Source organism: Stegostoma tigrinum, chromosome 21 (genome assembly GCF_030684315.1).
Source record: "Stegostoma tigrinum isolate sSteTig4 chromosome 21, sSteTig4.hap1, whole genome shotgun sequence".
NCBI classification, from domain to species: Eukaryota; Metazoa; Chordata; class Chondrichthyes; order Orectolobiformes; family Stegostomatidae; genus Stegostoma; species Stegostoma tigrinum.
The window spans coordinates 26865497-26891011 of record NC_081374.1 but is presented as its reverse complement, the minus strand read 5'-3'; the positions used below and the strand labels follow the sequence as shown (position 1 = coordinate 26891011).

The window sequence follows — 25515 nt, the reverse complement described above, 5'->3', positions numbered from 1 at the left end:
TATCACCCTAAATTTAGAAACAGATGCAGTTGTGCTTTACCAGGAAACAAAGTAATCAATGTGAATATCATTCTGTGTGATCTACTATCTTTTTAAGCTTGAATGTGTATACCTTGGATCTAGACTTGTTGGAATATCTATTCCTTTAAATAAGAACAAAGAAAATTACAACACAGGAACAGGCCCTTCGGTCCTCCAAGCCTGTGCCAATCGAGATGCTCTGTCTAACCTGTCATCTATTTTCTAAGGGTCTGTGTCCATTTGCTCCCTGCCCATCCATATACCCGTCCAAATATATCTTAAAGACGCTAACATGTCTGCGTCTACCACCTCCGTTGGCAATGCGTTCCAGGCACCCACCACCCTCTGTGTAAAGAACTTTCCACGCATATCTCCCTTAAACTTTCCTCCTCTCGCTTTGAACTCATGACCCCTAGTAATTGAGTCCCCCACTCTGGGGGGGAGAAAGCTTCTTGCTATCCACCCTTTCTATACCCTTCATGATTTTGTAGACCTCAATCAGGTCCCCCTCAATCTTCGTCTTTCTAATGAAAATAATCCTAATCTACTCAACCTCTCTTCATAGCTAGCACCTTCCATACCAGGCAACATCCTGGTGAACCTCCTCTGCACCCTCTCCAAAGCATCCACATCCTTTTGGTAAAGTGGCAACCAGAACTGTACACAGTACTACAAATGTGGCCGAACCAAAGTCCTATACAACTGCAACATGACCTGCCAACTGTTGTACTCAATACCCTGTCCAATGAAGGAAAGCATGCCATATGCCTCCTTGACCACCCTATTGACTTGCGTTGTCACCTTCAGGGAACAATGGACCTGAACACCCAGATCTCTCTGTTCATCAATTTTCCCTACAACTTTTCCATTTAGAACATAGAACAGTACAGCACAGAACAGGCCCTTCAGCCCACAATGTTGTGCCGACTGTATTGTTCACCCTTGAATTTGATCTTCCAAAATGCATCGCCACGCATTTGCCTGGATTGAACTCCACCTGCCATTTACCTGCCCAACTCTCCAGTCTATCTATATTCTGCTGTAAGTATTTAAACATTTTCATGGTGCAACTGTACAAAACGTTAGTGCGGCGTCATTTGGAATATTGTGTGCAGTTCTGGTTGCCCCATTACAGGAAGGATGTGGAAGCATTGGAAAAGGTGCAGAGGAGATTTACCAGGATGTTGCCTGGTCTGGAGCGCAGGCCCTATGAAGAAAGGCTGAGGGACTTGGGTCTGTTCTCATTGGAGAGAAGGAGGACAAGAGGGGATTTAATAGAGACATACAAGATGATCAGAAGATTAGGTAGGGTGGACAGTGAGAGTCTTTTTCCGAGGATGATGACTTCAGCTTGTACAAGGGGGCATGGCTACAAATTGAGGGGTGATAGATTTAAGACAGATGTCAGAGGCAGGTTCTTTACTCAGAGAGTGGTAAGGGCATGTAATGTCCTGCCTGCCAATGTAGTTAACTCAGCCACATTAGGGGCATTTAAACAGTCCTTGAATAAGCATATGGATGATGATGGGATAGTGTAGGGGGAGGGGCTTAGATTCGTTCACAGGTCGGCGCAACATAGAGGGCCGAAGGGCCTGTTCTGTGTTCTATTAGGTAACAGTTTGATTTTGATGTTCCTTGTTATACAAATTCAGAGATAACAGTGATTAAAATTGTTCACAGAAGCACAGGTGTGGAGAAAGCCAGTTCATGTGCTGGCTCCATATCAGTCAGAATTCATTCCTCTATTAAAAGTAAGATAACTTTATTTTCTTCTGCAGTATACTATTCATTCGGTTTTAGTGACTTATATGCAAAATTCCAGAATCCTGCTTTCTCTTATGTCCTAAACTTGCAGCCATCTAGTTTAAAACTCTTCTGTTTGTTTCTAATTCTTCTGCCTTCCACTTGTCCAGAATAAGTCTCATAAATCTCGGTTACTAAACATTAGATGACTTCACAATCCATCCAGATTCACTTATGCTTTTGGATTGCTCATTTCTTGATGTTTCAAACCTTGACTCTGCTCTGTCCCAGTTCAATTCTTCTGGGCCTTTGCAATGTTCACACAGTTTGGAACTGGCCTTTGCTGCCCCTGGCTTGGCCAATTTTTAATCCACTTCAGAAGCTTAGTTTTTATTCTACAGCATCTTATCTTATGAAATAATAATTTATAAAGTATTGTATTTAAAACTTTAGAGCTGACCTTAGGGCCACGCAAAATACGTCGAGGTGCTTATGAACTACAAGGATGATGGTACTCAACCTTTTAATGAACAATGTGATTGACCTCTATTTCCCAATGGAAGCCTTGCTTCTGTAATACAAAATAGTTCCACCCAAATTTGCAGTTTATTGTTTAGTTGCAAACAGGCTGTGCACCCAAACTAAAAGAAGTATTTAGCACTTTCAACTCTTCATAAAAGATACCCACATAACAGATGTGGATTTACCCTCGAACATTCTACATTCACCATTTTCTGCCTAATATTTTTGTAGTTACTCTACATCCAGCTTCGTACTTCCACCCGAGGAGTATTCTTATATTTTAAGTAACTGAAAACTCACGGAATTATGGTCACTGTCTCGAAATGCTCCCCAACTGAAACTTCAATCACCCGGCTCAGCTCCGGGTGCTCTGGTTTCCTCCCACAGCCTAAAAGATGTGCACGCTAGGTGGATTAGCCATGCTAAATTGCCCGTAGTGTTCAGGGGTGTGTGGGTTATAGGGGGATTCGTCTGGGTGGGTTGCTTCAAGGGGCACTGTGGACTTGTCGGGCCAAAGGGCGAATTTCCACACTGTAGGGAATCTAATCTAATACCAGGTTTAGCATGGCCCTTAATCTAGTTGGACTTACTTGCATAATGCTTCAAGAAACCCTCCTAGACAGACCTAACAAATTCCCTTCTGTATAAGCATCTGGCACTGAGTGAGTCTCCGTCAACATAGGCGAAGTTAAAATCAGCCACCACAGCAACCCTGTTGATTTTACATTTTCCCAAGAATGCTTTTGCATGTCTGTTCTGCTGTCTCCCTCTGGCTGTTGGGAGCCTGTAGTCCAACCCCATCAAAGTGTTTGCACCCTTCTTATTCCTGAACACTACTCCTATGACCTCACTGGATGAACCTCCAAAGTATTGTCCCTCAGTGCAGCTGTATTCTTCCTAATCAGTAAAGGAACTCCCCACTTACTTTGTCTTTTACATCATGCCTGAAACATGTAACCCGAAACATTTAAGCTGCCAGTCTTGTCCCTCTCTCAACCAAAATACTAAATTGGAGGGTGGCTAACTACAACAATATTAGATAGGACGGAGAGTGTGTAGATTGGGGGCAGCTGTTTGATAATGAATCCACATCAGTCATGTGGAATCTTTTTAAGATCTGTTTATTGGAGTTCAGCACTGGCATGTTCCTGTTAAAAATGGCAAGAATTGGTTACCTTGAATAACAAATTATGAACTTAGTCAAAAAGAAAAAGGAGGTGCACATAAGGTTTAGGAAACTGAAGACAGACGGAGCCCGCAAAGAATATAAAGAAAGCAGGAAAGAATTTAAACGGAGTTAGGAGGGCTAAAATGTGTCCTGAAATGTCCTAAGGAAATAGGGTTAAGGAAAATGCCAAGGTATTTTGTATGTATTTAAGGAGTAAGAGGGTAGCTAGAGAATGGGTAGGTTCATTCATGGACAAAGGAGGGAATTTATGGAAAGAGCCAGAAGTTGTGGGTGAGGTCCTTAACGGATATTTGCATCAATATTAACAAAGGAGATAAGCATGGTAGATGGTGAGTCTAGACAGGAACATTATGATGTGAAAAAGGAGGAAGTATTGTGTGTTTTGAAAATTGTTAAGGTAAAGAAGTCTCCAGGACCTGATGGGATCAGTCCCAGAACACTGAGGAATGCAAAGGGGGAAACTGAGGCCTTTTATGAAATCTTTGTACCCTCTTTAGTCACTGTAGCAGTCCCAGAGGACTGCATAATAACCAGTGTTGTTTGTTTGTTTAAGAAGGGCGACAGGGATAGTCGGAAAATTACAGGCCAGTGAGCCTCACATCACTGGTAGGGAAATTATTGGAGAAGATTCTTAGGGACAGGGTTTACTCACGTTTGGAGAAATAGGAACTTATTTGCAATTGGTAGCAAGGCTTAGCGTAGGGAAGATCACATGAAGTCACATGGGATCCGCAGTAAGCTAGTAAGATGGATACAGAACTGACTTGGTTATGGAAGACAGAATAGCACTGGAAGGGCATTTTCCTTGACTTGGAGAACTGTGACCAGTGGTGTTCCACAGGGATTGGTGCTGGGACCCCTATTGCTTGTAATGTATATAAATGATTTGTTGGAGAATGTGGGTGATCTGATTAGTGAGTTTCTCGATGAGATAAAAGTTGGGAGAGCTGCAGTGGTGAGGAGAATTGCCAATGGATGCAGCAGTGTATTGATAGGATGGAGACTTGGGTGGAGAAATTCCAAGTAGAATTTAATCTGGATAAACACAAGGTGTTGCATTTTGGAAGGTCTAATCCAGGAGGGAATGGTCAGTAAGGTTAGAGCCTTGGAAGCATTAACGTACAGAGGGACCTAGGCATACAGGGCTCCATTTCTCTGAAAGTAGTGGATAAGATGTTCAAGATGTCATTTTGCAAAATTGCCTTCATTGTTCGTACCAAAGAGTATAAACATTGGTACATCATGTTGCAGCTGTATAGAATTTTAGTTCGGCTATATTTTGAATATTTATGTACATTTTCAGTCACCACACTAACAGAAGGATGTGAAGGTGTTGGAAGGGGTACAGAAATGATTTGCCGAGATGTTGCATGGTTGGAATGTATTAACTATGAAGAGAAACTGGACAAGGTTGTTTTGTTTTCTCTTGTACATCAGACGCTGAGGGGCAACCTGAAAGAAGTTTCCAAAATTGAGAGGCATGGATAGCCAAGAATCTTTTTCCAGGGTGGAAATGGCAATTACTAGGGTACATATGTTTAAGGTAAAAGAAGTTTAAAGGCGATGTAAGAGGTTTTTTTATACAGAGGGTGGTAAGTGCCTGCAGTACACTGCCATGGTAATTGATAAAAGCAGATGGAATAGAGGAATACGGACTGTGTAGAATCAAAAGGCTTTTAGTTTTGAAAGGCGTCATGTTGGTGCAGGATTAGTGGGCCAAAGGACCTGTTCTTTTGCTGTATTGTATTATTCTTTGTTCAAATGTACTGTCATTTGACTTCTTCACGATCTCTACTTAACTAATACATGTAGTTTTTCAATTCTTGATGTTTTGGTTGTTACATTTAAAATGACCTGATTTTGACTGTCAGTAAAGGATGTCAGCATTGTTTTATCCTTTGATAGAATATATATGATAGATCTAACCAAGATGACATTGTGCATATTGAAGTAACATTCTCTTTGTGCCGATTCATTTTACACTCTAATTGTCCTCAAAGATGAGCATCAATACGTAAAATTTACAAACAAATTTTAATACAATTGAGATAATTCATTGGAACTTAATTAAAACAAACAATCTAATAGCTGTCAAGTAACAATATGAGTAGGGTGTAACCAATGAAGGTCTGCAAGATTCAAGACTGGCAAAGCTATAATAATTCTTGGTGTTCCAACATGTAATAACTGTTATCCGGTTTGGATAGAAAATTAAGCAAGCACGGAGATTGTTCTGAAGAAGAGTCATATTGTACTTAAAAAATGATAACCCTGTTTCTCTATACATAGATGCTACCAGGCCTGTTGAGTTTCTCCAATATTCTGTGTTTGTGTTTTAGTTTTCCAGCATCTGCAGTGTATTTTGCTTTTATTTGGATAGAAATGAAAGTGAATTTCTGATTATTCCTCTGTATTTCCCTTTTAGTGATCTGGTCATCCTTTTGAAAACATGTTTCCAATCCAATGATTACAATGGAAAATGATCTTTGCATGATGCCTTGATTCTCACAAAAAAATTATCTGAATGATGCAGGGTGCATAATACAACACTTACTATGGAGAAACTAAAATGATTTTGCTGTTTCTGTTATTATGAGGTTGTTGAAATGTTCATGTTTGTTTCAGAGAATTTTTAATTTTGATCATATTTTATACTCAGTATTGTGAAAGTACTCATTGTTTGACATTCTTCAGGTCAAAGTTCAACAAGTTGCCTTGGAATTGCAACTTACACCATTTATTGTGTTTTTAAGACAAATTTTGGATCAACTTCAGGAAAGAGATCAAGCAAATATATTTGCGCAACCTGTAAGCCTCAAAGAGGTAAGGTTTGAAACAGAAAATTCTGAAATGGCTTAATACTGAGATGTTGCTTTCCCTGATTGGGGAGTTTAGGACGTAGAACCAAAGCATCACGATAAGTTGATCATTCAGAGATGAGGACAGATTTGTTTACTTAGAGGGTTGTAATGTTTAGAATTGTCTACCATAGAGGATTACCGTTGCAGTATTGTTAAGAATGTTATGGACCAGATCAGATGCCCTCAAAACATGTTGATGAGATAATCTAACTTATTCTTATTTTAAAGGCAAGTGCCAGTATTTGCATTCCAGCTGCAAATCAATTGGTCAAGCTATTAGGCTTGAAGCAAAACACACTTTATTCATACACTTGCTTAAAATACGACAAAATAAAAGTAAAAGAAAAGAATTGGCTGTATTGAATTTAAATTGTTGAAATAATTAACAAAATAAAAAACTACTCATTAACTAATCATTGAATGTTCCAATACTGTAGCATCCCATAAGTACTTGCTTGGCAAAGGCAAATTCAATAAAATACATTGCCTCACATACAATTCTAGCAGCAGGAAGAGAACCCAAGTTTTTTGCTGTAGCAGAGAGAGAGATGCAGCACCTTTCACAATCTCCACAGCTGCTACAAGCTAAAAGTAGAATCCCAATTCTGTGGGAGCTTGACCCACCCATTCAGGGTCCTTCTGTTGTTCCAACTTTAAAGAAAAATCCAAGGCCTTGCAAGCTGCTCACTTTAATTGGCTTGAAGCAGACTGCCTGATGCCCCCGTCTCAAGCTCTCTTCATTAAAAAATACCAAGATAAAATACACCTCTTACATCGCAAGTATATTTAAGTTAGGTATGTAAAGACGGTCACCTCTCAGCAAATCAAGAGGGTATGGCACGCAGCTCAAAGTGTTGTTGCAGTAGATCATCTATGATTGTATCGAATGGTGGAGCAAGCTTGAATATACAAATGGTTCTTACCAGTATTCATACCAAACATTTTCAATTAACTTCAAATGTAAGCAGTTAATTTGGACGTCCAGATACATTTTTATTATTTTCAATTAAGTACATTTAAATTGTAACAAACTAATAAATCAGTTCGTGAACAATTTTAATTTGAATTCAGCAATATGTCATCCAGTCAGTAAATGATCAACTACAGAGGCTGTTGGGCTATCATCAAATTACATGGGTAAAACTATGATTGTTGAGCTATTTTAGTTGTTTCAATTTTTAAAAATTTTTGGAATATAATTAATTGTTGCTGGAAAGATTTTACAATGCATCCTAATTGCCCTTGAGAAGGTATTGATGGGTTGTCTTGTTTGGCTGCTGCAGTTTATGCAACAGTCGCAGTGCTATTAGGGAACAGATAACAACATATTTTCCTTGGAAATCTAGTCGGTAGGAATTTGGCAGTATGCATTTTTGCTCCTACCCACCAAGTTCCATGGAATAATTTTATTGACTTAATTTTCCTCAGAATATGATGCATGGTATTAAATGTTCTCTTTAATGGTATTATTACATTAGAGCTCTGTTGGTGAATAAGAATCATTCAAATTATGATGTGGAGGTGCACATGTTGGATTGGGGTGGACAAGGTCAGGAATCACATGACACCAGGTAATCATCCAAAGGGTGTATTTAAAAACACAAGTGACGCTCCAAAAGCTTGTGTTTTTAAATAAATCTTTTGGACTATAACTAGGTGTCATGTGGTTTGTGACCATGTTCGAGTTAGGCAGATGTATGTTTAGTCATACCACATAATTTAGAATATGTAGAGAAACCAGTCCATAAATTACATCCATTTAAAAAGACAGTCTCATCTTTGTTGCTCTAAAACAGCCAAAAATATGATACATTATCAGCAACATAGTTTTTCATCAGTTTATTGAAAATGTCTGTTAATTGCTGTTAACTCTATTAAGTGCACCTTACATTATTGAGTGTATTAATTTGGAAGTTCTTCCCTGCAGTAAGTTCATTGTTAAAATCTTAACCTACAAATAAAACATAAAGGATTTCATTAAAAGGGATCTTGATGGAGATTTATTCTTTATTGTATGTGGGAGAGTTGGAGGAGGAAGGGTTCTGTATAATTGACATTTACTTTTAATGCTTTTATTTTGCAAGGTTCCAGATTATTTAGAGTTTATTACGCATCCTATGGACTTTTCTACCATGAGAAAAAAACTAGAAACCCACTGTTACAAAACCCTTGATGAGTTTGAAACAGATTTTAATCTGGTCATAAACAACTGTTTGAAGTATAACGCTAAGGAAACGATATTCTATCGGGCTGCAGTGAGATTGAGAGACATAGGAGGTTCCATACTAAGGTGTGCTCGACGCCAAGCTGAAAACATCGGGTATGACTATGAAACTGGAATGCATCTACCTGAATCACCAAACCTGGCAAACTTCTACCGTTTCTCCTGGGAGGATGGTGGGTATTCTGACAGTGCAGATTGGTGGTTATTTCTTTCTGTTTTTTTCATTGGTTTGAGAGGGGGTGGGATCCAAATTTGAAAAATGTGAAGTAAATCATCCCAGATTTAAGCTACCTAATTTAAACTGCCTGATTTTTTTTTGGTCAAGATGGTTACTGTTCAAAAATTAAATTGTATTAATCTACTTTCAAAAAGTCTTTAATCATACAGTACCTCCTGTCTTTGGATTTTGCGTATTAGTAAGTCATGTAATGTGTAATGTTGCACGTTTGCTCGCTCGGCGCAGGGATACCAATTGACTTGCATTTTTTTAATGATGCGTCTAAGAAATTTAGTTTATCCCATTTCTGATCGTATAACACAAGACTAAGTACTCGGATTTAATTTTCTATAATTAATGTATTGCAAGCATTTATAAAACTTGGCTACTGGTATGTGAAAGGCAACATTTTTTATCCATAAAATTGCGTAAGGTGTACCAAAAGAAATCCATTATTAGTTTTTGAAATGCACAAGTTTCCATAATTCAGTTGCTGCACTGTTTTCATTTTTAGTAACTTCTGTGCACTTGTTAAGTAACCCATTTTTTTCATCACATTAACTTTGGTGTTAGTACCAGAAGGATATGAGCATAGAGAGTAAATAATATTCTAAATAGGTTCAGAACTGTTGCATTACAGTGCCATGGACTTGGGCTTGATTCCAGCCTTGGGTGACGATGTGACGTTTACACACACGCGCACACACACACACACCCGTGTCAGCATGGACGTCGCCCAGCGGTCCGACGATGTGCAGGTTAGGTGGATTGGCCATGCTACAATGCCTTGTTTCCCGGGCTGAGCATGCTCGGTGTGTTAGTTATGGTAAAGGAGGAATTACAGGGATTGGGTGGAGAGGGCAGTGCTGTTTGGAGGGTCGGTGTAGACTCAGTGGGCCATCTGCACTGTAGTGATTCTATGAAATATGATATGTTTTGGAGGAAAACAGAACCCTTATCTTGCCATTGAAAAGTCCTTTTAATGTGGTGAACGTCCTGAGTGTTTGTTTTGGAGGCAAAGGTAAATATGGAATAATAATAAAGGAAAGAATTAGAAGAGGTCAGTAAAGTTGTGACATAATAATTTGTAATGTTTAAGGCATTTGAAGAGTAGATAAGTGATGGCAAGGGACCCAGGCCAAAATAATGTTCTGAAGGCTACTTTTTGATTTCAGAAACTGCTTTTTAATTCTCTAGCTCCTTTATTTGCTGATGCGGTTGCGTAGCAACACCACCTTTTGAACTTATGTTGGACCGAATTTGGACTTGCACAGAAGCAGGAAGAGAAGCATTATTCAATATCCTCAGTCATTATCAGCCTCAGTAAATTTATGGCCACAACGCACAGAGTATTAATTCCTCTGGTTGCACAGTATTTAAATTGGCACAAGGCAGCAGACAAGTTAGCAACAGAATTTTCTTTTTCCCAAAATGACTGACATAATGGTGCACACACAAGCCGTCACCTTAAATATAACTTCCTCTGACTGATGAGTCACAGCTAATATGTTTTTATTGCTTATTCACAAAGCTGGGATATTTTAACCAGGCTGTTAATGTCATCTTTACGGCATCTCAAAGCTGAATCTCAGATTTAAATTTAACAGTTGGCAGTGTTTATTAGAATAGCATCACATAGATTTTACTCATATAACTCATAAAAACGTGCAGCCACAAGGTAGATATCTCATTATTCACAAGTAATTCATTAACTTAGTGATTTTGAGTTTTCTTCATGCCACTTAACTGAGTGTTCTTTTGTTGACAGCTTTGCAGTCTCCTGCTTCCCCGCTCTTGCAGCCTCCCTTCTTCGCTCTGGACATCTCTCTTCTCTGACATTGCAGCTTCCCTACGTACCCCCTTGCAACCTCCCTGTCTTCCTCACTATCTCTCTTGCAGACTACCTTTTTCTTCCACACCACTGGAGCCTTAGGCAGATAGTCACCTGTACAAAAAAGGGCTGTTTCACACCATCAACTCTCCCTCCCTGCCTTGGCCAAATGGCAGCTGGTGTTCCCCTGTGCTGTTTTATTTTGATTTTTGCAGCTAAGAGGGATGGTGCAAAGTTATTTGAGACTGTAAAGCCAAGGTGGCAGGAGATCAGAATCAAAACAGTGGAAGTCAGTGGTTGCCCTACATGGCTGGAGAAACCTGCAGAGGAAGGTGTGGATGATAGCATAGAGTAATCAGTAAATGACAACAAAGTTTCTAGGTTCTGCCATTTAAACTTCTCGTATTACACCTAAGACCGTAGATCTAGGAATAGAAGTAGGCCATTCAATGGATCATCGCTGATCTGATAACTCTCAATTCCACTTGGTACCTTTTCCTCATCCTTGATTCCCTTATCCGACTGTAACTATGTTGATATCTTTATGGAGAATGAATTTTAAATTTCCTGAATGTAATACTCATTACGTTAAAACTAAAGCAAAATTAACAAAAGAGTTCTTCGGAAGCTGAGGTGTATATGTTTGAAACAATGAATTTGCAGTAAAGTGATTGAAATAGAAACAAATCTGGTTACCTTGGCTGTCAGTGCTGTGAACTTTATCCATTTACAAAGCAGGTAAAATTTCATAGCACTAGAGGCGAAACAAAACAATTGGCTAGAAAGTCTCCGCAGGTCAGTATCAGTAACATCCAGAAAGAACAGCAGCACTAATACAATGCAGCATTATTTTGCTGCCTCTAATGGCAAAAGGCGCAAAAAATTCTAATCATTTTTGCACACAAGATCATGACTAGTGTACCTCCAGAATATTACAAGTTGATTAAATAATCATGTGCATAAAATAAGTTTCTCTTTTAGATAAAATGATGCTTTCCAACCATCATCCATTATATTTAATCATTAATGTAAATGTTGATTGAAGTATTCAAGTTGTATTTCATTTTCTGATAATGGACACCTTGGATGATTGTGATGTCATGTATTTGCTAATCCTCAACTTTGGTCATCGGTCAAGACATGTACATTGTAGTACATTGAAGTTCATGTAATTACGTCTGATTCAAAATCACTTTGTCATTTATATGACTAAATTGCAAGCAGCATGACAGGTTAATGAATTTCAGTTTCAGACAAGTGCACAGAGTTTTGCACGTAGAGCTCATAAATTTTGGCTGTGAACCTAATTCGTACATTCCGTGACTAGAGGCCGATTTCTAAAATTTCCGTGAAGAATTCTCTAGATTCTGATATGGAATTGTAATTAATTTAGGTTTCAAAAGTAATTGTTGATAATTTCACTTTGTGGTCAATATTGGTTTTTCAATGGAGAGAATTTCATTATTATTACTCTTTGTTCATTATTCTATTACTGATCATTCTCAAATGATAACTATATTAAAAATTGTAATTGTGAATTTATATTTGTGAATGTCAAAATTGTTGGTTCATATATTTTAATTCTGTCATGTATTTTAATCATGCAAACCAGACTATGGAAGTTAAAAGCAGAACAGCAAATTGCATACCATGGGAAATTCTTTGATTCAATTTGTTTTAACTTGTTCTTCAGTGGATAATATGCTGATACCAGAAAACAGAGCCCATCTCTCATTGGAGGACCAGCTCAAAGAGTTGCTTGATAAATTGGATATAACATGTACCATGAAGTCAAGTGGAGCTAGATCAAAGCGTGTAAGATTATTGAGGAGAGAAATCAACAGCATCAGGCAGAAACTAGCACAACAGCAGCATCTGCATAATGGTAACTACTCTGAATTGTCAAAGGATGATACTGGAAAACCAGTGGTTGAAAGCCATGAAGATAGCGCTGAGAGAGGTGTGTGATATTTTATAGTATATCATTTCTATGGCACAGATTTTGTAGTCACTCATTGCTGACCTTGGTGGGTGGGTTGGGGGGGGGGGGGGGCGGGGGGAGAGATGTCTATGCAAATTTGCTGATCTGTGTGGCGCAGATTTCCTCTTCTACTGATGGTAAATTAGACCTGGCACTAAGTCAAACAGATCTCCAGCTGCCCAGCAATAGTGATTTCATCATTCAGGGAAAGAAGTCAATAACAGTGAAGACTTTTCACACACAGCAAGCTGAGAAATAAAATTGACTGTTTACCCTTTGCTTTTAATTAAATTTTATGGGGAATTAAATAAATGATTGGGACATACATATAGGATTGTTAGAAGTAAAAATATAATCAGACTTTATATATTTTAAAAATATCAAATTTCTCCACCATAATGGAGAAATTTGACATTCCTTAAACATAACTTCTCATGCCTGAAGAGATTTTTATCAGCAATTACAAACTTAATATGTCATTAGAATTCTAAGGCTGAATTTTATGCTTCCCACCAAATGCTTGAAAGTGGGATGAAGACATACTATCCAGCAGGTGTCCCTTCTGCTACTTACTGAACCAGACCCAATCTGTCTGAAATTTTACATAGTGCAAAGGTTGTGTGGAGCTGCCCACCTGCCATTGGGACTATTGGAATGTTTAAGTGGACAATTAGTGGCCACTTAAGCGTCTCTTCATGCTGGTGTTGGTATTTTGCCAATGATAGAGATAGACCAATGCCATGTAGGGATCCCAGTGGCTGAGGCTGTGAAGCCTAATGGTAAAGAAGAGCCTCATTTGCCCTGGGTCTACTGCATTAACCAGCTTCAGAGTGATAATCCGTTCCCTTTTGACCCTCCCTCCCGACTTGTTTAACCAGTCCCTCTTACCCCCGTTGAGAATCCTGACCCCATATATTTTGTTACTTTGACTATACATACTCCTTCCTGCCTCCTGTAAGGGCAACATTCCATTCTCCCAATTTCTTCTTCTCAGTAGCATCTGTTCTGATGACATCACCTTCCATATGGGGTCCTCAGACATGTCCACCTTTTCCCTCATCTAAGGATTCCCTGTCATGTTGGTCAACAGGGCCTTCAGCCATGTCTGACCCATTTTCCACTCTTCCCTCCCACAACAACAAGTCCCCTTTGTCCTCACTTCCCACCCCTCGGTCTCCACACCCACAGCTGCCATTTTCACCACCTCCACTGTGATGTTACCAGCAGATACATAACTCCTTCCCCTGCTTTGTCAGCATACTGTGGGAGTGTTCCCTCCAGGACCCTCTGGTCCACCAGCGCTGTGCTCTCAATACTACCTCAACAATTCCATGCCATCTTCCCATACAGTTTGGAGAAGATGTAACACTTGGCCATTTACCTCCCCCCTCCTCAAAATACAAGACTCCACACGCAATATCCAGGCAAACTGCGATTTACTTTATTCAAACGATTCTACTGTATTTATGCTCACAATGTGGCCTCCTTTACAGAAATGCAGACTGGGTGACCACTTTACCGAACACCTCTGCATTATCCATAAATATGACCCCAGGCTTCCAGTTGCTTGTCACTTCAGTAGACCACCGTGTTCCCATGGCAGTATTTCTGTCTCAGGCCTGCTGCAGTGCTTCAGCAAAGCTCGACACAAGCTGGAGGAACAACACCTCATCTTCCGCCTAGGTACCATACATCCCTCAGGACTCAATGTTGAGTTTAACAATATCAGACCCTGAACACCTTCCACCATGTTCGTTACCCCCACAATTTCAGGACCCGGGTTGCTCTCAACTCAGGTCATTTTTTAATTTCACAGTTCCTGTTTACCACCTATTCAGCATTTCCTTCTTCCTCAGCTTACTAGCAAAAATCCTTTTGTCTACTTCCCTTCTTTAACCTCAAGTTCTCTGGGCACTGTCTCTTTCTATTTGTCTCACTCCTTCCTTCCTGCAAATCTCTGTAATCAGCATAAATTTAACCATTTCTTTAATTTCTGCTTTAATTTCTGATGAAGGCTCACTGGGCTCAAAATGTTAATTTTATTTTTCTCTCCTCAGATGCTGCCAGATCTGTTGAGTTTCTCCAGCAGTTTTTGGTTTTCTCCCATACAAACAGCATTAGTGTTAATAGGTTCAAGACCTGTTAGAGAGATTGTTTCTGTCTCTTTATTTCAATCTTAATTTTGTGGAATTTATTGACTTCCCTTTCTTAACAGCCTGAATCTGTCTGCTAATGTGGGGTATGGGATTGGAGGACAGAACCCAGTAAAGTCCCAAGTCCTATTAAACCTCATTCGACAAGGTGTCACTTCTTCATGGGTTTTTAGATTGACACTTTTTATAGTGTGTATGGGTTATGGTTAGTGGTTTCTAAACCATTGCAGTTTAGAGGGGTTTTTTTTAAACACATCCTGTGGCAAAGCTTAGAATAATTGACCGCCTCATCTGCATTTAATTAAACAGGTGTGTACCTCAGAAGTTGCTGCTCCATCTAAGTATTATCCGATATAGTAACAAATATTTACAGTTTTGTTGTTAAAACTACTGTAGAATCAAGACATTTTGTGTTTAGATGCTATAAAGCTCCAGAACAAGGCAGGGAATAATTGCAAACTTACAAGAGGACTGATGTAGATATATTCATTGCAGCCATTGATTTTTATCTGGGTAATCTACTTATTTTTCTTTATTCACTCATGGGATGAGGGCTTCACTGACAAGACAGCATTTATTGCCCATCCCTAATTGCCCAGAGGGCAGTTAAGAGTCAACCACATTGTTGTGGGTCTGGAGTTACATGTAGGCCAGACCAGGTAAGGATGGCAGTTTCCTTTCCTAAAGGACATTAGTGAACCAGATGGGTTTTTCCTGACAGTCATCAATGGATTCATGGTCATCAGTAGATTCTTAATTCCAGACCTTTTTTTTCTTAATTCAAATTCCACCATCTGCTGTGGCAGGATTTGAATCCATGTGCCCAGAATGTTGTCTGGGTCTCTAGATTAATAGCCCAGCGATAATACCACCAGGCCAGCACTTCTCCACTAAGTATGGGAATAAAGGTAAAATCGCTAATAAATTCAGGTGCTTCATTGCTGAAACGTCGGCCTGATAAAACTTTTAATTTAATTTACATTGCAGTTAATATAGCATGTTTTCATGCTTTTTGAATTCTTACAGTTAGATGGATTTAGTTTACAAAACTTATTGAATATAATCAAGAAGACAACGAATCAAGAATTTGACTGCAGTATTTAGGCATGGATATATGTATGTTTAAAATTAATTTTGCGCGTTGAAATAATTTCTAAGAGATCCCTTTAAGAATGGTCAGAGAATTGTTTTTGATTTCTGGAAAATAAATAATTCTTTCCTCCTTATGAATAAGGCATAAATACTACTTTACCGGGTCCATCACTCTTTAATGGTGAAGGACAAAAAAGTATATAAATCTGAAATACATCAGTATCAGTGTGTAGTACATTTCAAATAAAATCTGTTAGCTAAATATTCATCTTCAAGGCTTCTTTTAGATCTTCTCTTCTGAACTTGATCGATAGTGAAGTCCTTCCACAAGTTTTTGATGTACTTATAGATCAAACACAATTAAATTAAATGCATACAATTGGTATATTACAGAATTTATTATTTGAAATAAATACTCCACTTTTAAAGCCGTCATGTAGCAAATTCAAGAAAATGCGGGTGTTATTGGCTAGGCTGGCATTTGTTGCCAGTTTGTAATTGTCTTGGAGTATGCCGTGGTCGTCTGATTTCTTGAATTTCTGGAGTGCTTGTGGGGCATTGGAACACCTACAGTTAGGAAGGGAGTTCCAGGTCTTTTGACTTAGTGACAGTGAAGGATTGGCAATATAGTTCCAAGTCAGGACAGTCTTTGACTTGGAGGGAACTTACTGGTGGCGGTGTTCCTCAGTACCTGCTGCCCTTGTCCATTTAGTTGGCAGAGGTTGCAGGTTTGGAAGATGCCATTGACTCGTTTTTCATGAGTTGCTGTAATGCAACTTGTAGGTGATGCACATTGTTGCCTCTATGTATTGTTGGTAAAGGGAGTGAATATTGAGGGTGGTAGATGGGATGTTAATCAAACTGGCTGCTTTGTCCTGGATGGCGTCAAGCCTCTTATGTCGTATTTCCATTCAACTCAGCAAATGGAGAGCATTCCATCATGCAGTTGGTTGACAGACATTAGGGAGACAAAAGGTGAATTTCTCACTGTGGAATTGAACATTGAACATTGAAATGTGCAGCTAGCCCTCTGACCTGCTGTTGTAGGCACAGTATAATGTGGCTCGTACAGTTCAGTTTCTGATCAGTGGTAACCCCCAAGGTGGTGTAATTGTGGTATTCGGTGATGGTAATGCCTTTAGACATCAAAACATTTAATATTGTGTCATACGATGTAAGAAACTAACCAATCTATTAAAAACTGCCAATTTCTTTTACTAGAATGATTTCAGATTTTGAGTTTATACTTGACAATTGTATGAAAAAGTAACGTGTTTGCTTCAGTGGTTTAAAAAAAAATAGTTTTCCTGGGAATTTCTTTATCAGTGAGTGGGTTTATAAACAGAGTCCTGGCACGCTCAATGCACATTAATGTGTCAATTGTAAACATTACAAAAGTTGAAAGAATGAATGCAGGCTGATAAATGTAACCTGGCAACTTGAATCTTTCAGCTGACGATAATTGCCCTAGGAAGCTGTGTGAATTCAGTGTTCGTGCTTTTTGGGTAGAATAGCTTCTATCTGATGAAATTTTTGTGGAAATACACATGTATAAATATTACTTCTTATAATTTTTGTGTTGTATAGAACAAATCTTAGTTCAGTTGGTACCACTTGGTTTAGTATCCAAACCAGATGGAAAACTTACACAAAAGTATTTCAGATATATTTGCAGCATATTGTTTTGGCAACTTTACTGATCAGAATTGTAGTTTTAAGTGTAGAACATGAAACAGTACAGCACAGGAAAATAACCTTGAGTTTCTCTGATTGTCAGGCCAATTAATAAGTTTGAAACAGTGTGAAACCAAAGTTGATTTGGAAAATGTGATGGAAATGCGTGAGAGTAAAAGTTCCAAAAAGTAATTACGATATAACCTGACTAAAATCCAATAAAAAAAATCTACCAGCACTGACATGACTAGCACACAAAACCTGGAACTTATGTGTCAAAGAGCTTCAGTGAAAGCAGAGTTATCTGTAGTATAAGATTATCTGTTCACTTGGGAATTTATCATCTGAAACTAGTTTAAAAGTAAGTCATTGGCTGTAGAGTATCAATGCTTTGGGACATTGAGTGCCTGAATGAAACTTGTAAAAATGCTAGTTTTTAAAAAAAGGAGAGTTGCCATGCCTTTCAAATATTTTAAGCATCTCAAATGTTTGGGTTTGATTATTTTGCCCACATTACTAACTGGTATTAGCTTATTGCAGTTTGTCAAAGCCATTTTTTTTTGGTTTGCGTCAGTGCCATATATTCAGTTTGCATGTGTGTTTTCCTTTAGGTTCCGATGGTTTATGTTGTAACATTTTTCAAACACAGTTGACAGAGATAGAGGGAAAATTTTTCAAATAACTTCTTTTAAAACTGATTTTTTTCTTCGTGTGTGAAAAATTTTGGGCTGAATAATCTCACACCTGTTGTAGCTCTTTTGTATTCTGTAAACTTCAGTTTGTGTTTCATATTGAAACATTGCCTTCCTCATATTAATTTTAGCTTATTTCTCAAAATGAAACGTTAAATTTTGAGGCTCGATCAAATGTCTTTTGGCAGGAAATGTAAATATTCCGCTTCATGATAGCTGTTTCACAGAAACAGGTTAAGTAAAACAGAATGCAAGGTAGATAGGCAGTGGCTTTTTTTTGTCCCAAATTAACATGAATAAAAGAAAGAAGATGGAGTAGATTTAAATCTGTGGATTGCCAGTCCGTTATAGAAAGCACTCAGTTTACCTTTCTGATTTCCTTAACTGGTTTCAATAATCCAAGCTGAATATATGCTTCCACTGCAAGCTGAAAACCTGCATCCATGCTCTTAGACTTGATATATGCAATGCCATGGGAGACCTAGTATAGTTCTTTGAAATTTGCAACCCAACACAGGACAATATCGTGCAGGCAGGCAGTTCCCAGGTTGCGAATGGGTTCTGTTTTTGAGCCCATATGCAAGTTGGAACGCAATGTAAGACAATATAAGATAGCTGATCCTAAGTATGATGAAATGTTCGTATGTCAGGTCTTTAAAATTAATATTAATAAACATCTGTACGGTATCAATTTGGTAAATATGAACATTCATAGGTCTGATATTTATAAATCAGGGACCTGCTATATATGCTGTCTCTGTGAGAATTGTCGAAAATTTCACAGGGAGTAAATAATTGTTAAAGTTGACATTTTAATTTTAAGTAATTCAGGTTTTGTGTGTGAAGGTTGGAATGGTCATTGCTTCTGTATTTAGAATAATAATGCACAGATACCTTAATTGAAGCAACCCAAAATCAATATAAACTTGGAAAAGTGAATTTAATTGTTTTATTTATTTCCCCCTCCTCTCCACAGAGGACTCAAAATCTTCACTTCCACCTACATTAGAACCTACTGGACCTGCACCTTCACCCTCAGACTCTGAAACTCACACAGATCCACCTACCCTCAAGCCTGTGAGTGAGAGCAGGGCACACAGCAGACTGCACAAGCGGATTAAATCTGACAGTGATGTCCTCAACAGAAAAGCACTACAAAAGGAAACCCTTGGCTCGCATACTCTTCAGCGTCTGCTCAGTGACAGTGGTGTAAATGGTCTGGCTCTCCCTAGCTCGGACACAACAGCTCAGTCAGTCAATGAAGTGGGAAGGCGTACATCCGTTCTCTTTAGGAAGGCCAAAAATGGCATGAAATCACAGAAGGGCTCTGGCCAGCCAGTGGAGAATGGAGACAGCCAGCATCAAACAGAGCAGTTGCCACTGAATGCTTCACCAGGGACACTGTCAAAACTACAGAGTCGCCGTCAGTCAAGGAAACGACCTCAAAGTTTGAGTTGTAGCTCTGACAGCGAAAGTGAGAAATCTTGTACACCTGCAGAGCTAGGTAATCCTTTGTTGCTTTTCTCAGTAGAAATTATGTTTGATAGCAGCTGAACCTCCCTTTCTGCATAGTTTAAAACTGTAGTGCATGGATTTCTTTGCTGCCACTTTAAATACTGTATCGTGGTCAGTCAACAGCTGTTAGTTAGCAGGATGAGTCAGTCTTTTGGGTTTCTTTTTTATTTAAAAATAGTTGTTTTTATGTTGAAGGCAATGTTTAGTTGAAACTTTGCATTTTTTTTGCACAGGGCTTTCAAATGGCTTTGGAAAACACTCCCAATTAAATGCAGAGAGCTACTCAGATTCTGAGTGTAGTTCTAGTCTTGGAAGCAATGGAGCATTTGACAATAACAGGTAATTGTTAAAAGCTGAGAATACAGAGGTTATGCTGATTTTCATGTGTGGATTAAACTTTGTGATAATAAAGATACAATAAATGTGTATGTCTGTTTGGGAATTGAGTGGAACCGTGGTTTAGAAAGCTTTTTTCACCTAATAAGGTACAGATTTGAAATTGTGCCCAACCTGAGTTGAGTTTTTCTTTGATAATGAAATGTGAGGCTGGATGAACACAGCAGGCCGAGCAGCATCTCAGGAGCACAAAAGCTGCTATTTCGGGCCTAGACCCTTCATCAGAGAGGGGGATGGGGTGAGGGTTCTGGAATAAATAGGGAGAGGCGGACCGAAGATGGAGAGAAAAGAAGATAGGTGGCGAGGTAGGGAGGGGATAGGTCAGTCCAGGGAAGACGGACAGGTCAAGGAGGTGGGGTGAGGTTAGTAGGTAGGAGATGGAGGTGCGGCTGGGGTGGGAAAAAGGGATGGGTGAGAGGAAGAACAGTTTAGGGATGCAGAGTCAGGCTGGACTGGTTTTGGGATGCAGTGAGTGGAGGGGAAGAGCTGGGCTGGTTGTGTGGTGCAGTTGGGGGAGGAGACGAACTGGGCTGGTTTTGGAATGCGGTGGGGGAAGGGGAGATTTTGAAACTGGTGAAATCCACATGGGAACTTTGCAGTTCAATGGTATCAATGTGGATTTCACCAGTTTCAAAATCTCCCCTTCCCCCACCGCATCCCAAAACCAGCCCAGCTCTTACCCTCCACCCACTGCATCCTAAAACCAGTCCAGCCTGTCTCTGCCTCCCTAACCTGTTCTTCCTCTCACCCATCCCTTCCTCCCACCCCAAACCGCACCTCCATCTCCTACCTACTAACCTTATCCCACCTCCTTGACCTGTCCGTCTTCGCTGGACTGACCTATCCCCTCCCTACCTCCCCACCTATACTCTCCTCTCCACCTATCTTCTTTTCTCTCCATCTTCGGTCCACCTCTCCCTGCCTCCCTATTTATTTCAGAATGCTCACCCCATCCCCCACTCTGATGAAGGGTCTAGGCCCGAAACGTCAGCTTTTGTGCTCCTGAGATGCTGCTGGGCCTGCTGTGTTCATTCAGCCTCACATTTCATTATCTTGGATTCTCCAGCATCTGCAGTTCCCATTATCATTGAGTTTTTCTCTTCTAACTGTATAAAACTTACAATAGCTAAAACAAAAGCTTCCATAGACAGAGAAGAAACCGTATTTCAATTTCAACAAAGCTCTTAGTTAAGAAGAAGCATCATACTGGACTCAAAACATTTAACTCTGTTTCTGGCTCCACAGATGCACCCAAACCTGCTGAGCTTCTCCAGTGCTTAGATAGGGTAGTTGTTATTATAATTAAAATAAAGTTGACATGTTGTATTCAATAAAGGTAGCTGGTGCTGGAAATAAAAGTGTTAGTCCTTTTCACTTGTGGATGACTCAAAAACTGAAATGTGTAATGACCTGAATCTGACGCAATACATAACTTTGTTACCCACTGCAACGCGATTGGTTTAATAACTGCAGTGGTAGAGGGAGTTTGAACTTGAACGGAAACTGTGTGTACATCTTATTTTGAAATATTTCACACCAACACTTACTTTCAGGAAGTAACAAAAGTTTAATTGTCCAGTACTGGTTTTTCTTGTGTTTAATCAAAATTTCACTGCAGCTTAAATTAAACGGGGATCAAAAATGTATTTTTTCCAAACCTTACCGTTGCAGTTGTGGCCTGTCATACTAGTAACCAATGTTAAAATAGATGACTTATTTACCGTAGTACATGTACTTTCTCTTGTTGTTCATATGCCTCCATCATCTATCCTTAACGCTAATAGACATTTATGAGATGGGAGACCAGAAAACGTATCGTGCCTGTATTGCTCAAAAGGCATTTAACTAACCCTAATCCCATTTTCCAGCTCTTGGTTTTCTGGAAGCTATAGCAACACAAGTGAATATCTAAATGCTATTTAATTGTTGCATGAGTTTCTGACTCAGTTACAGTTTTTGGCAGTGAATTCTAGACTTCCACCACCGTTCCCTTATACGTCAGTCAGTCTTAACTTCAATGGTGGGAATGTTATTTAAAAGAATTCTACACTTGGAGAGACACTGATTACTCAGGGATATTCAGTGTGGATTTGTTAAAGAAAGGTCTTAATTGACAAATTTAATATTTTTTGAGAAGGTAACCAGGGCATTGATAATGACAGTGCTTTTGATGTGGTCTACATGGACCTTAGCAAGATTTTTGGTAACATCAGTCAGTGCAGGCTGGTCAAGAAAGTTAAAACCCATGGCATCCAAGGCAAGATGGCACATTGGTTGAGAAGCAGACGATGATAGTGGAAGCTAACTTCTATGAATGGAAGTCTGTTTCCACTGGAATTCCATAGCGCTTGATGCTGGGACCCTTGCTCCTTGTGATGTACGTTAACAGCAAGGGGATATGATCAAGAGGTTCATGGATGACATGAAAATTGGTGGGGTGGTTAATAGTGCACAGATGATAGCGGTAAATTGCAGGAAGGTATCAACAGACTAATCAGGTGGGAAGAGTAATAGGTTGATGCTGGGTCCTTTTTAAGCGTTTTATAAATGATGATATTGATGTGTACATAAGAGGTTTGGTTAGTAAGTTTGCTTATGATACCAAACTTGGGGGTGTGGTGGACGGCAATGAAAGTTATATCAGAGTACAACAGGATGTTGACCAGATGGGCTGGTGAGCCCAAGACCAGCAGATGGAGTTCAATTCAGATAAATGAGAGATGCTGCATTTTGAAAAGACAATTCAGTGTAGGACTTATACACTTAATGATAAGGTGCTCTGGAGTGTTGCTGAGCAAAGTGCAGGTTTCTAGTAGCTTGAAAGTAGAGCCATGGGTAGACAGGATAGCGAAGAAGGCATTTGATGTGCTTGCCTTCATTGGTCAGTGCATTGAGTATAGGAGGTGGGAGGTCATATTGTGGCTATACAAGATCTTGGTTAGGCTACTTTGGAATACTGCATGCAGTTCTGGTCTCCCTGCGGTAGGAAGGATGTTGTAAAACTTGAAAGGGTTCAGAAAAGATTTATAAGGATGTTGCCAGGGATGTAGCCTTGAGCTATAGGGAGTGGCTGAATAAGCTGTTTTCCATAAGAGTGTCAGATGATGATCGATAGTGTTATAGAAGTTTATAAAATCATAGGGAGCATAGATACAGTGACTAGCCAAGGCCCTTTCCCCAGGGTAGTGGAGTCCAAAACTAGAGGGCACAGGCTTAAGGTGAGGGGGGGAAATATTAAAAAGGGACCTAAGGGACAACTCTTTCACACAGCGTGGTCCGTGTATGGAATGAGCTGCCAGAGGAAGTCCTTGGAGGCTGGCACAAATACAACATTTAAAAGGTATCTGGATGGGAATATGAAGGGTGTAGAAAGATACGAGCCAAATGCTGGCAAGTGGGAATAGATTAATTTGGGATATCAGGTCAGCATGGATGAGTTGCATTGAAGGGTCTGTTTCCATGCTGTATGGCTCTGATTATAAATGGAATTTAATCTGGAAAACTGTGAAGTACTTGGGGAGGGTTAACCAGGCATGTGATTATAATATAAATGGTAGGATGCTGGAAAGTACTGAAGATCGGGGAACTCTGGGGTGCATATCTACAGATCCCTAAAGGTGCCAAGGCAGATATATAAGATGGTTAATGAGGCATATCAGTTCCTTGTCGTCTTTAACTGAGGAATAAAATACAAGTGCAGAGAGGTAATTCTGGAACTGGATAAAATGCTGATAAGGTCGCAACTGGAGTACTGTGTGCAGTTCTGGTCACCACATTATGTGAAGAATGTGATTACTCTAGAGAAAGCGTGGACGAGATTGACCAAATGCTGACTCTCTTGAGATATGAGGAAAGGTTGAAGAGGCTTGTGTTATTTCCTTGGAACCATGAAGATTGGTAAGAATTTGACACAGCTGTTTAAGATTATGATGGGTGTGAGGTGGTGGATAGGAATACACTTTTTCCATTAGTTGAGGCGCCAATAACCGGGGACATGAATTTATTTAAGGCAGCAGGTAGAAAACTAAGAGTTCAGTGGAAATTTTTCAGAGGTGGTGAGAGTCTGGAACTTGCTGCCTGAAAAGGTGGTTGAGTCAGAAACACTCATAACATATAAGCAATGCTTAGATATTTACTTGTGTTGCCATAGACAATGAGCCAAAAGCCAAAAAATGGCATTAATGTAGTCAGGTCTTTGTTGACTGGAGTTGGAATGATGGGCAGATGGACCACCTTCTGTGCTGTAAATGTCTATGAGTCGTCATGTTTTGTTATTCCAGTTTGTTATGTCTTGTGTATTGTAGTCCAATATACTGCAATGCACGTTCTGCTAGTGTTCATGTTGGGTCAAATCTGTATACTGAAAATATCTAATTCGTTTTTAATTTAAAGAAAAGTGTACAATGTCTGGATATGTGATGGAAAAGATCTAACACAGGAGTGAAGTTAAGCCAGATATAAAAAGACATAATACAACTTAATTTTCTTTAAACACACTTATTTTTTGGTAACTTCTGCCAAATCACTTTAGCTGGCTTAGTGAATTCCCTTGTATTGATACAGCACATTGATCAAAATCTCTGACTATTTAGGAAATTAAGGACGTAGAAATAGCAGCAGGAGTAAGTTATTTGCCTCTTGCGCTTTTGTCACCATTCGGTAAGGTCATGGTAGATCTGATTGTGGCTGTAATTCCACTTTCTTCCTGGTCCCCATAACCCATGACTCCACTGTAAGTCAGAAATCTGTTTAAGTTAGCCTTGAATGTATTCAAAGATGCAGCTTTCATTGTTTGATGAGAAAGAGAATTCCAAATACTTGTGCTCCTGAGATGCTGCTGGGCCTGCTGTGTTCATCCAGCCTCATTTTATTATCCAAATTCTTCGCAACTCATTTGAGAGACAAATTTCCTCTTTATATCCCAATAAAATGAGAGATCTCTTACTTTGAAACTCTGTCCCCGATTCTAAATTTCCCCATGAGGGGAAACATCCTCTCAGCATTTAGTCACCTCAGACTTTTATGTTTTGAATAAGATTACCTCTCATACTTTTAAATTGTAATGAATGTAGGTCCAACATGCTGAGCCTTTCCTTATTAGGCAGCTTCTTCATTCCAGGAATTGACGTTGTAAACCTTATTTGAACTATTTCCAATGTGTCACTCCCACAAGTGCATAGATCAAAACAGTGCTCTGTCTTGCCATTGCCTGCGCACGTGCAGTGAGATTTCTCTACTGTTATACGCCAACCCCCATTAAATAAAGGCCAACATTCCATTTCCTTCCTAAAAGCATACTGAACTGTTTACTTTTTGTGATTTGTGTACAAAGGTTCCCCGGTGTCTCTGGACCACTGCATTCTATAGTCTTTCTTTCTGTGTAATAACCTACTTTTCTGTTCTT

General features: G+C 39.4%; 1 protein-coding gene across 4 annotated transcripts in view; it reads left to right on the top strand.

The window, feature by feature from the left end:
- LOC125462895 (bromodomain and PHD finger-containing protein 3-like) overlaps positions 1 to 25515 on the top strand; it is an 81229-nt gene that overhangs the window by 40535 nt on the left and 15179 nt on the right. For all 4 annotated transcript variants that reach the window (XR_007249724.2, XM_048553375.2, XM_048553376.2 and 1 more), the window contains exons 5-9: positions 6170 to 6298; positions 8421 to 8733; positions 12302 to 12568; positions 19177 to 19704; positions 19949 to 20054. Coding sequence is in view for 3 of the 4 variants with exons in the window: in XM_048553375.2 (XP_048409332.1) it covers positions 6170 to 6298; positions 8421 to 8733; positions 12302 to 12568; positions 19177 to 19704; positions 19949 to 20054 (1343 nt within the window). In the remaining variant the exon portion in view is untranslated. The remainder of the gene's footprint in view (positions 1 to 6169; positions 6299 to 8420; positions 8734 to 12301; positions 12569 to 19176; positions 19705 to 19948; positions 20055 to 25515) is intronic.